Source organism: Protopterus annectens, chromosome 8.part0 (genome assembly GCF_019279795.1).
Source record: "Protopterus annectens isolate FY-2018-M chromosome 8.part0, PAN1.0, whole genome shotgun sequence".
NCBI lineage: Eukaryota > Metazoa > Chordata > Ceratodontiformes > Protopteridae > Protopterus > Protopterus annectens.
Window position 1 is genome coordinate 1,937,564,676 of NC_056741.1, and position 12,937 is coordinate 1,937,577,612.

Below are 12,937 nucleotides of genomic sequence, written 5' to 3' on the forward strand. Positions count from 1 at the left end.
CATCAGCAGAATCATCAGAAGACACTGGCTCAGGGGGCTCTGCCCTAGGTCTCTTCTCTGGGGGCTGAGAGGCCCTGTCTGGGTGAGATTGAGATCCTCTAATTAAAGAAATTAAATCTTCTGCCAAGGAAAGCATTTGAGAACTAGAAGAGGGCCTGGATGTGGGGGGTTTAACAGGCACTGATTTAGTAGTCTTGGCTGCTTTAGCCCTGGCGAAGGCCTTAATGGACATGGCTGCTGGAGGCCTAGCAGCACCACGTGCTGGGGTAGAGACATCCAAGGGGATGGTGTCTGATAAGTCAACCACCGTAGTGGGTAAAATTTCTGAGGTCGATTCAAGAGTTGTAGCAGGGGCCTCAGTAGTAAGAATAGGTTCAGCTGTACTTTGATCAGTTTTCTCGGTTTCGGCGAAACCGAGACACTCGCGGTTTGCTTTACCGTGGTTTCGGCCGAAACCGCGGACCGCGAGTGTCGGTCTTTATCTTTGCGTTTTTTGGAAGATTGGGTAGTCGGAGGATCCGACGGCATAATGTACGCAAAATCAGTACCGAAAAACTGTTCTGCAAACTCCGACCGACGCCTAAGCGTTCGTCGGTTGAAAGAGGCACAGGCCGAACAGGCTGCTACGTCGTGGGCTGGGCCTAAACAAGGCAGACAGTAAGAGTGGAAATCTTTATGAGGTATTTGTTTCCCACAGGTTAAACAATTGTTAACTTTTTCTGACATCGGCTGAGGCAAGAAAGAGTCCCCAACGGGTACTTAGCTTTAGAAGTCTTGAAGTAGTATTCGGTAGAAGTAATCTCTGGATCCGACCGACCGGCACTTGCGAACAGCTTCTGCTTCCGCCACGGCAAGAAAGACTGAGGAAAATGGTGTCGGCTGATGCTTTTATACCCGAAGACCAACAGAGATGACGTCGGGTGGAGTGCGACATCAGCCGAAGCCGGACCCGGACTTTGGAATCCGGCCGACTGCAGGGCTGCCTGACGACAGGACAACCCACTTGTTATGACTGCAGATGCATCCATGAAGGACATCATCTGGCAGTGATTTTAGCCTGCCTTGAAACGTAGTTATCTTCTGCAAGATTCCCTGATTGGGAAGTGCAGGTATGCCTCCTTTAAATGGAGTGCTACCATCCAGGCATCTTTTCCTAGCATGGAGAGCAACTGGTAGAGAGTCAGCACCTTGAATTTTGGAATCACCAAAAAAGGTGTTTAGAGTAGACAGGTCCAGAATAGGACGCCAAGAATGAACTTTTCTGGGTACCAGGAAAAGTCTTGAGTAAAAACCTTGTCCTTTTTCCTCTTCTGGTACAGTTTGAATAGCCTTTATGTTTAAAACAGAAAGTATTTGCTTTTGAGCTTCTGCCCACTGATTTGGGGGTAGATCTGGCCAACCTTTTGGCATTGGTAACGTGTGGAAATAAAATCTGTATCCTTGGGATACTATATTTAAAACCCATTTATCCTGGTTAAGGAGTTCCCAATTTTTTGCCTGCAGACCAATCTTTCCCCCTAAAGGAGCATTCAGTTGAGAAGTGGTTGGAAGCTGTAAAATCAAGTCATCGAGACAGTTTTCCATAGGGGGGGGGGGGGGGGGAGTCTTACTACTCCCAGATTTGGAAGTAGAAGCCCGCCACTGCTTAGTCTAGTGCGTACCCTGGGACTGAAAACTGGGGTTTCTGCTGTGTCTGGGCTTGGCTTGAGAACACCTGGAAGGGGCCGGAGAGGACCAATTCTTAGAGGGCCAATGCTTGCTAAATCTTGGAGGGTGAACTTGTAAGAAATCTTTAACAGTTTGCATAGATTTAGCTTTATCTTCCATCTTTAAGAACTTCCTCAGCTTTGTTGCCAAACAGGCGGTCCTGATTTAAGGGAGCATCCAACAGTTTACTTTTAACATGATCAGGCAAAGATTGCTCCTTAAGCCAAGCATGTCTTCTGAGTACAGACCCAGTGACAGCAGCCCTGCAAGAGGTCTCTAAAGAATCAAACCCACATTGCAAAGTGTGTTTTCTAACCTGTTCAGCAGAATGCATTAAATCTTGTAATTCCTTATTTTCAGCACAGCCAGGAATCAACATAATTTTCTGTTTTAGCAATCCAATAATATGTTCTTGATACTTTAACATATGAAACTGACAGTTTAAGGCCCTAATGGCCAAGGTTGCAGAAGTGTAAACCTTCTTATCCAATCTATCCAGCACCCTGGCGTCTCTATCACAAGGGGTAAGGTTTTTGGCAGTAGAAGCCTTAATGCCCCTGGGTCCCTGTCAAATAATCTCTGGATCCACAACAGGATACTTAAAAAGGAACTTGTGAGAGTCAGGAACCCTGTAATATCTATCAGGTTTTCTGGGAGTAGGAGGAAAAGAATCAGAGGCCAAACTAGATTCCGAGAAGGCATCATCAACAATGTCTAGTGCAGGAGGCATAGCTAAAGGCCTATGCTATGACAGGAGCAAGAAATCCTCAAGCCTCTTTTTCGAATCAGAAAAATCCTGGCTTTCCCAGTGGAAATGCTCTCTAAGAGTATGCAAGGTTTCACCAAAGGAAAAACCCTCTGGAGGGGAAGCAGAGGGAATAGAGTCCTCTGCATCAGAATCCTCATAGATAGATAAAGGCAACTCCTGGTCATCAGAGAAAACAGAAATTTCAGAATCCTGATCAGAAGATTCAGAAGAAAAATCAGTCCTAGGTCTCTTAGAGGGAGAAGGGTGGCTTCCCCTGATTAGAGTAATAAGGTCTTCAGCCATTCTTATCATTTGTTTTTTAGGCATAGGGGCCTGAACATGCAGTCTGGGCGTCAGTTTTCTAAGCATGGATTGAGTTCTAGGTCTTGAAGAAGAAGATGGCATTGGTTTAATATGGAAGTCAGTAAGCCTGAATACACCCTCAGAAGCCGGTGCCTGCACAGCGGCTCCGGACCCATCCAAGGTAGAGACATCAACAGGTTCCACAGTCGAAGAAGCATCGCACGGCTTACCGGACTTCGAATGGGTCTCAGTAGAGGCCTGTGAATCTGAAGTAGTGCGTATCAGGGGCTGCGTAAGTGCTTCACTGAGTACCAGTGAACTGACGACTAGCTTAGAAGCGTCATTGGCAGCTTTGGACCTATGCGGTCTGTCTCTGTCTTTATCTTTGTGTTTGTTCGGAATGTCGGTAGTCGGGTGGCTTACCAAAGCCATTTCTGGATAATTTAAGAGAGTACCAAAATATTTAGATGCGAAATTGAACAGACGACGAATAGGTCGAGGTTTGAATAAGGCACAAAACCGACAGCGAGGTACGTCGTGGGCTGGGCCTAAGCAAGGAATGCAATACGAATTAAAATCTTTGAGGTATTTGCTTTCCAGAAGAAATACAACTGTTAACTTTTACTGACATCGGTTTGGAGCAAGAAAAAAGATCCCTAATGGGGTACTAAGCTTAGATGAGGACTTCGGATCTGAAACTCAAACGAAAATTTCAAGAGTCGGACAACCGGCACTTGCGAACTGCTTCTGCATTGGGCATCGCACGGCAAGAAAGACTGATGTAATGGCGTCGGCTGCATGCTTTATACCCCTGACTACCTGACATCATGGAAGATGCAACAGCAACCGACGCAGGACCCAAGACTTTGGTAATCAGGCCAACTGAGGGATACCTGCAAGCAGATAACCTCTCTTTTTAAATTTCTTTTAAATTATTAAATTTCTTTGTCTGCAAAAGGTAATGGCCAGAGCCAGGCATTTTGTGAAAACACTGGGAGCAGTAGATAAGCCAAAGGGAAGCACAGAGGAATGAAAGTGTTTAGATCCTGACCTGAAGCGGAGATATTTTCTGCATGACTCCTTGATAGAAATGTGGAGGTAGGCCTCTTTTAGATCCAGAGTGGCTAGTCAAACGTCCTTGGAGAGCACGGGTAGCAGCTGCTGGAGGGTGAGCATTCTGAATTGTGGGATCACCAGGAAAGTGTTTAGAATGGATAGATTGAGGATGGGGCAGCAGGTGCCCTCTTTTCTGGGCACCAGAAAGTCTGGAGTAGAAAGCTTGGCCTATCTGTTCTGCAGGAACATGCGCTACTGCCCTCAAAGCAAGCAGGGAATGGATTTGCTTTTGAGCCTCTGCCCACTGATTTGGTGGTAGATCTGGGAACCCTTTTGGGGTTGGAAGGGTGTGGAAGGAGAATTTGTATCCCTGAGACACAATGTTCAGAACCCATTGGTCCTTGGTAATAGTGGCTCAGGTGCCTGAGTGTCAGGACAGTTTTCCTCCTCAGGGTAGATGAAGGTTGACAGAGGGGAGGGTCAGTAGGAGGAGAGTCATTGAGAGTCCTTACCATAAGGGGGTGGGCTTAGAACTCCCTGGTTCTAAAGTGACGGTAGTCCACTGCTTAGATCTCTGCATTCCCTGGAGCTGCTGTCTGGGGGGTTGGGGGGGGGGGGGTCTGTTTCCATGAGGCTTAGGTTGGGCCTGTTTACTCGGAGCAAAAAAGGACCAGTGCTTGGAGGGAAATTGCTGCTGAACCTAAGGGGCTGGATCTGTAAGAAATCCTTAACTGTTTGCATAGATTTTGCTTTTTCTTCCATCTTTTTTAAGACCTCTTCTGCCTTAGTGCCAAATAAGTTAGCTTTGTGTAAGGGGACATCCAACAATTTAGATTTGACATGGTCTGGCAGGGGTTGTTTTTTAAGCCATGCATGTCTTCTAATGACAGATCCAGTGACTGCTGCCCTGCAATAAGCTTCTAGGGCGTCAAAACCACAGTGCAAAGTGTGTTTAGATACTTGACTAGCAGAATGCATTAAGTCTTGTAAATCTTTAGATTCTGCCCAAGCAGAAAAGGAAGACATTTTTTGTTTAAGGAGTTCCAAGGTTTGTTGCTGATATTTAAGCATATGGAACTGACAATTTAGTGCCCTGATAGCAAGAGTAGCTGAGGTGTACACTTTTTTTTACTCCATCTGTCCAATGCTCGTGAATCCCTGTGAGGGGGCGGGGTTCTTAGCAGAGGTTGCTTTCATCTATTTTGGCCCTTGAGAAATGACCTTAGGGTCAGCTGTTGGATTTTTAAAAAGATATTTGTGGGAGTCAGGGACTCTGTAGTACCTGTCTGGTTTTCTGGGAGCAGGGTGTAGGGCGTCAGGAGTCAAGCTGGATCCAAGGAAAACATCATCCACCACATGCAGGAATGGGGGGATGGCCAAGGGTCTGTTTTGCGGAAGATCTAGGAATTCCCAGAGTCTTTTTTTAGACTGAGGGTAGTCCTGACTCTCCCACTGGAAATGCTCCCTTAACGTATGCAGGGTTTCCCTAAAGGAAAAATCCTCTTGGGGAGAGGCTGAAGGAATGGATTCCTCTGCATCAGAATCCTCATAAGTGGAGAGGGGTTGCATGTCTTCATAGTCAGATGCATCAGATTCATCTGACTCTTCTTCAGACAAAACTACTAGACACAGACCTCTTCCTTTTTGAAGGGGTAGCTTGGCTTCCCCTGAGCAGCATGATAAGGTCTTCCACCACTTTAAGCATTTGAGAATGAGGCAAGGTAGCAGGGGCCTGAGAGTGGGTAGTCCGTTTCTATGGTGTGGTTTGAACCCTGGGCCTAAGGAACTCGGTTGTTTTCAAAAGCACATTAGTCAGAGAAAGAAGTCAGTTTCTGTCGAGATTCGGTGGTGCGAAGGACTTTTTTGGAAGTCTGAGTCTGCTCAGCGGCTCTGGATCCAAACAAGGTATAGACGACCGCAAGATCCTTGGACGAAGAGTTTGAGGCATACTGGACTCTAAAAAGGTCTGAGTAGCAGTCTGCGAATCAACTGAAGCGGGCATCAGGGGCTGAGAAAGGGCCTCAGTACCGGAGGACTGACGACTAGCTTAACGAAGCGTCACCGGTAGGCTTGGACCTGTGCAGTCTGTCTCTGTCTTTATCTTTACATTTTTTCGGAAGATCTGCTGTCGGATGACTTACCGAAGACGTATCAGAATTAGAGAACTGTAAACGAAAATATCTGGCTACAATAAGGGCCCGACAGCAGATAGTTCTGGCGTTAAAGCACAGAAGCGACAACGGGAATGTTGTGGTCTGGGCCTAGACAAGTGTCGCAGTAAGAGTGGACGTCTCAATGTGGTATTTGCCTTCCACAGGTGAGACAATTAACTTTTTCTGACATTGGTTAGTGCAAGAACAAAGGATCCCCAATGGGATACTTAGCTTTAGAAGACTTCAACTTCAGTTCGGAAACGAAAACTCAGGTAGCAGCCAAACAGCACTTGTGCAAACTGCTTCTGCTTCGGGCTCCACGGCAAGAAAGACTGATGTAATGGCATTGTCTGCCTTACTTTATACCACTGACGACTTGACATCAGTCCTCAAGCGACAGTAGCAGACTCAGAAATACTAAGTCTCTGATATTCCTGCCATCCAAGGGCTACCCTGGCAGGGATAACCCAAATGTGATGACTGCAACAGTGAAACATGAAGAACATCAGTGTCTTCCATGTTAAAAATGTTACATCCACCTTAGCAGCTGGTTCAAAAGGTGGCAGAGTAAAACCCTGGAGTAAACCAGTCGCATCCCATAGGAAAAAGATCCTTAAGAGGGGAGTCTAAGAAGGAGGGTACCCCTCAGAAAAGCTTTGCATAATGTAAGGGAAGCCAAGGTAACATGATTCTCTCCCACATAAAAATATGAAATGACAACTATCTCACCATTAATAGCAGAACTAGCACCTTTGTGAAATATGGAATCTACGAAATCCAGTACTACAGGAACAGGAAATAAAATAATACAAAGTCTTCTGTGAGGATCGACAACTTTTTCCACTTACTCTTATAAATTTTCCTGGTGGATGGTCTCAGAGGAAGTGAGAATATGAATCACTCAGGAAGAAAGTCTGGACTGAATAGCCATCACTGGAAGTGGAGAAGCCATGAGGTCAAATTGAGGGTTTGACTGTCTGGATGAGGCATTCTGGAGAGGTGTGACAGAAGGTCTGGATGGGGATCCAGCACAAGAGCAGGTGTTCCAAATGAGGTCAAAGAAAAGGAAACCACAGCTGACAAAGCAGAAGAGGTGCAATAAGGATCACCTTGATCTTCCTCTGCAATGCTTTAAGCAGGAATTTTGGAATCAGTAGAATTGGAGGGAAGTAATCTAGCAGTCCAGAGGGCCAACTGTGTGTCAAAGCATCCCTTAGTGATTCCGCCTCCAGGGGGATCAGAGAAAAGACCCTTCTGCATTTAGTACTGATTGGAGGGCAAAATAAATCACAACACAGATAACAACACTGAAGGAATATATGATAAGATACTTATGAGTTCAGTGACCACTTGTGAGACAGAAAATATCTGCTCAACCTGTCTGCTAGTGTATTGGACTTCCACAGTATGTGTGTTGCCATCAGAAAACATTTGGGAGGGAGGGCATCACCCACTGCCCCACTTTGCTTCTCAACACAATTGGCAGGATTGTGTTATCCCTTGTTGTGCAAGTACCAGACTACCAACATGTTTTTAGCCTGGACTGGTATCATCTCTAGATAGGAGTCATCCTGAAAGACTTGCTACTAGGACCACCATCCTCATCTCCAAGACACTGGTGTGTAATTTGGTCTTGGATGGCGACCACATGCCTTGGACCATTCTTCTCATGTAATGCCCCCACCTCCAGGTGAGAAGCATCAATGATTACTGTGGCTTTGGGAGGGGTAAAAAGAAATGCTGTCCCAAAGACACCTTTGGAGACTGAATCTACCATTCTGGAAGTCCTGGGAATGTTGGACAAATTAATCCAAATCCTCATGGGTTGATGCCTTACAGATTATGAAACTGCCAGTGTTCAGTGAAAAACCCTCATGTAATATTTTGCCTAGGGAATTTAAGATGACGAAGAAGCCATTGATCCAAACAGTTGAAGAACCAGCCAGACAGGTGGTGCTTGGAGGTAAAGCAGCTGTAGGGCCTGCTCATGTAGAGCGGATACTCTGGTTGTGGGTAATCTTGCTACCAGAGTGGTTGTATCCAAGTGGACTCGTATGAACTCTGTCAGCATTGGAGAAAACTGTGACCTGCCCTTGGCTCACTGTTGAGTCCCAAATCAGTGCAAAGTTGGAATAGGTAATTCCTGGCCCACATTAGTAGAGGCCACATAGCAGCAGCGAGTAGCCAGTTGTCTAAAGGTATACTCAGAACCACTGCAGTCTAAGATGAGCTGCGACCACTGTCATTCAATTGATGGGGGACCATGGAGAGGCCAAATGGCCCTCTGGTATGTAATGAATACTGGCATCGTGCTTCCAGGAAAGCACACACTTGTTCAAGCTAATATACCAACAATTTATCCTGACAAATTTTTAATGTTTTAATTGTAGAAACTCATGAAGTTATGAATGCAAATGAAGTTACTTTAACTAGTAGGACATGATTAATACATACCTGTGTGAGTATTGAGATGGTTTCGCAAAAGTGTAACTGTTCTGAATGCTCTCCCACAAAGGTGACACTTATGAGGCCTCTCATCAGTGTGGCTCTTCATATGACGATCCAGATTTGAACGTCGCGGACAAGTATAGCTGCAAAGCTCACACTGGAATGTCTTCTTCACACCTAATCAAAACAACATTGCATTAGTAAACAAAGGAGCAGTATCAAGTTTTACTGCACACTTCTTTAGGTGTGCTAGGCTGACCAAATGAACTGGAAAAAATAGACAAGAGATCCATCCCACAGTTAAGCTAATAATGAGATGTCTGATTTAATCCAAATGATGCTAGCAAACTTGGGTAGTGTCTTGGAAACTTGATTTGCCTTTCATGTGAATGCTTATACAGTGAAGATGACTGACAAAACAAAGGCAAGCAAGCTACAACCTCTTGGAGAGGTACCACTTTTAATACCATTTGGATAGGAACAACAAACTAACAACCGTTAAACTTCTTGACAAGACTTCAAAAAAGGGTAGACTGTCCTGGGACCGAACACAGAGTGCATGTAATCAGGACACGCATCCCAAATTCAAGTGGAAACCAAGAGTTGCGTGCAACTGTAAAATTTAACATTAGAAGCAGGTAACTACATACCAACATACCAAGCAAGATAAAAGTTAACATCTGCCAACTATCTGCCAGCTTGTTTCACAATACTCTTATAGCAATCTTTGATGAATAGAAAAGAATAGTTCTGTAAAATCTTACCATAATCATAGATGTCATTCTCTTCCATATTGCAGTATTCTTGGTGTGGGATTTCCCACCTCAGGTGACCCGTACAATCTGCTCCTATACAAAGCTTCACCTTGGTCGCTATAGGTGCGTGGGACATCACACGTAGGGCCATAAACCAGGGGCCTTAAATGTGATGTCTGCACGCACAGACCTCAGAACTTGAAAGCCCAGCAGGACAGTTCTAAATAGAGTAGAAATTGATGTCAACCATAGGATCAAGGTGCCCAAATGGTGGCTAAACAGGCCATAGGGTAGTGTACAACCACCAGACCACCTCAGACAGGTATATTGTGTGAGAGAGAGAGAGAGAGAGAGAGAGAGGAGGTTTGAACAGGGGGTTAAGGTGGATGGGAATGAATACTGCAACATGGAAGAGAAGGACATCTATGGTTATGGTAGGATTTTACATAACTATTCTATGTCCTCCTATTCCTATGTTGTAGTATTCTTGGTGTGGGAGAGTACCACAGCTTAGATGGAAGCAAGGGAGGAGATAGAAGTGACTAATTCCACAAACCCGTGCAGAATTGCTCAGGCTAAACCCGCACGTGCTCTGGAGACATTGTCTAGCTTGTAGTGTTTGGTGAAAGTGTGAATGGTGGACCATGTAGCTGCTTCCAGATTGGATGCAGTGTCCATGCCCTTTAGGAAGGCTTTGAAGGCTGCCACTACCCTGGTAGAGTGAGCCTTTCCTCCCTGTGGTAGTTTCTTGCCATGGTGTGAGTAACATAGACAAATGGTTTGCCTTATTCAACATGAGAAGGTTTGTTTAGAGATTGCCTTACCCAGGGACCTGGGGTGGAAGGAAACAAAAAGCTGGTTGGATTTTCTTATGGAATTGGTTTTGTCTAGGGAGTGGATTATTTCCTCACTTTCACTGGTGGGAGAGAGGGGAAGAAGGTGGGTAAATGAACAGATTGGTTTAAGGATAGATCGTTGACCACTTTGGGCATAAAGGAAAAGTTGGTCCGTGGTGTTACCATATCCTCGCGGAAGGTAGTGTATGAAGGGCAGGCCATTAGGGCCTGCAACACTAACACCCTCCTGGCTGAAGTTATAGCTACAAACAGTACTGTTTATTTATTTTACATTTATTAACCAGGATAGTCCAACTGGATATATGTCCATTTTCAGTGGAGGCCCAGGGAGAAAAGCTCCAAAGAAACATATATGCAAGATATACAAACAAAATATTCTAACAGGTTTCTAGTACATACAACCAGACCACACAGATGAGCACACATTCTTAATTCATTGACAAAGACATATAGAGTGATCAATACACATACAAATTAAAGTATGTAAAATATCTAGAGTCAAATCATGCATCTGAATGTGGTATTGATAAGACTGTGCAGTCCTATCAGGAGACTATGTGTTTAAGGCAAGAGTTACTGCAGTCGTGGAGTAGGGGCATAACCAATTGTTGTTGAGATGGCTTTTGATAGATTTTTTAAATTTGGAAAGATTAGACTCCAGGGATTTCCAAATTTTGGATAAGTAAGATGAGTCACCGGCATGGTTGTGGGATCAAGTAACTGTTAATAGTAACTTATCTGTGGAGCGGAGTTGCCTAGGACAGGAATACTGCTGAATTAAGCTGCTTAAAGATGGTGTTTTATTTGGGTGGGAGAGCAGCTTATAAGTGATAAGTTGATTGTAGATTAGTAAATTTGGCAGTTTAAGCCAGTCCATTTGTTTTAGGTTATGAGAGTGATGGGTTCTAAAAGATGAGTTATTAGCAAATTTGGCTATCTGATTATAGCAGGTTGCTAGTTTGCTGGTTACTGTTTTTGAATAGATTTGTTAGGATTGGTGATGCATAAAGTAATGTTGAGAGCGAGTGAGTGCGAGCAATTGTGGTCCTAGCAGTATAGGTCAGGAAGGATTGTGTTTGTAGAGACTACCTCGCTTTCTACGAGTGTTTTTAATAGTTAATGTGGATATCAAATTTTAACTTATCAATGGTGATGCCTAGTAGTTTTGTGTGGGATTCAGGTGTGACAAGTGTACCATTTTTAGAGTGGATATTGAATGCGGCGGTAAGGCTGGTATTTTTTGAGGGGCGAAATATCAGGATCTTAGTCTTTTTGGGGTTACGAATGAGGCCATTGTCAGTAAGCCAGTTTTCACATGAGTGGAAATTATCCTAAGTTTTATTGTGTAGTTCTTGCAGGGTTGCAGCACTGCATATTATAGTGGAATCATCTGCGTATAGGATAAGGCTAGTGCTATTTGCCACTGAGTGGAGCTTTTCTGAAAACTGAGAATAGCAAGGGACCCAGTATTGATCCTTGAGGTACCCCAAGTGTGAATGGTAAAAGTGGAGACAAGTTATTGTTCCACTGTACTGCTCGTTGTCTGTCCCTAAGATAGTTTTCGAACCAGGAGATAGACTGGTTGTCTAAGCCTATGATTTTGAGGTGGCAGATGAGTTTGTCATGGCTAACCATATCAAAGGCTTTTGATAGGTCTAAGAAAAGGGCAGAAGTAAGTTTACCATTGTTCCTGTTAAGGTTTATGGTATCTGTGAATGCTAACAGAGCTGTGGTGGTACTATGACCTGGACGGAAACCATGCTGAGTTGGCGATATAAGTTCCGGAATTATAAGGTGGGACATTGATGGTGGATGCATTTTTCTAATATTTTGGCCAGTGGAGATAGAACTGTGATTGGTCAGAAGTTGGATATGTCACAGAAGTGCCCCCTTTGTGAAGAGGTATGATATAGGCAGTTTTCCAAATCAGGGGCACTGTAGCTTCAGTGATTGATCTATTGATTAGTATAGAAACTGTTACAGCTATTTCTGCTGCTGCCAGTTTTAGAAATTCATTGGGAAAGGAATCTGCTCCTAGTGTTGTGGGTTTCAGCAGGGATAGTAATTTTCTTATGTAGTAGGTTGGGGTGGGTTGCAGTTTAAAAGTGGGCATGTAGTTAGTGAAGGTGTGGACACCTGTTGTAGTGACATTAAGATGTTGAAGGGCCAGAGCTTGTATGGTTTCAGTAAAGAATGTATTGAATGATTCGGCTAGGTTGTCTTTTGTTAAACCTGATGTTGGGGGTGGGGTAATGGTTTTACCAGGGTGTAGAAACTTGTTTAAACCCGTACAGAATTTCTTAGGATTATTCATGTATTGGTTTTGATGGGTAAAGAAGTAGTTTCCCTTGTCTTGGATAACTAGTTTTTTGGTTAGATTCCTAATCTGTTGGTAGGCTTGCTGTGTACTAGGGCTTTTATTGGATCTCCAGGTTGCCAGGCTCTATTTCTTTCAGCTGTTTTTTTGCCTAGTTTCCCTAAATAACCATGGAGCTGGTTTTGACTTTACTCTAGTAGTTTTTGCAGAAGCATGTCTGTTAAATATATCTAAGAAGGTGGAGTTGAAGTGTTCAATAGCTTCGTTTAATGATAGGTAATAAAGGTCAGACCAATTATATAGCTTTAGTTCTTGTCTGAAGTTAGTGGGGTTAAAGGCCAATTAGAAGCAGGATATTTTATTTAGTAAGATCCAGTCTAACAGGCTTTTTTTTTTTTTTTTTTTTTTTTTTTTTTTACTGTTTTTGATTATTCTGCTGGGCTGTTTGATTACTTGAGAGAAGGTATGAAGATTGATATGGTTAGTGGGTACTTGAGCGGAGCATGTGAGCCACTCTATATTAGTTACCTAATACAATGGTCTCGAGGCATGGATTGGGATAACCATTGAAGAAATGTCTCCATGGTAGGGAT

The 12,937-nt window shown here is 44.0% G+C and overlaps 1 protein-coding gene across 4 annotated transcripts in view; it reads right to left on the reverse strand.

The window, feature by feature from the left end:
- The window catches only part of CTCF (CCCTC-binding factor), a 2,058,695-nt gene that overhangs the window by 1,244,144 nt on the left and 801,614 nt on the right, over window positions 1–12,937 (reverse strand). For all 4 annotated transcript variants that reach the window (XM_044081452.1, XM_044081454.1, XM_044081451.1 and 1 more), the window contains one exon: window positions 8,422–8,592. In XM_044081452.1, coding sequence (XP_043937387.1) covers window positions 8,422–8,592 — 171 coding nt within the window. The remainder of the gene's footprint in view (window positions 1–8,421; window positions 8,593–12,937) is intronic.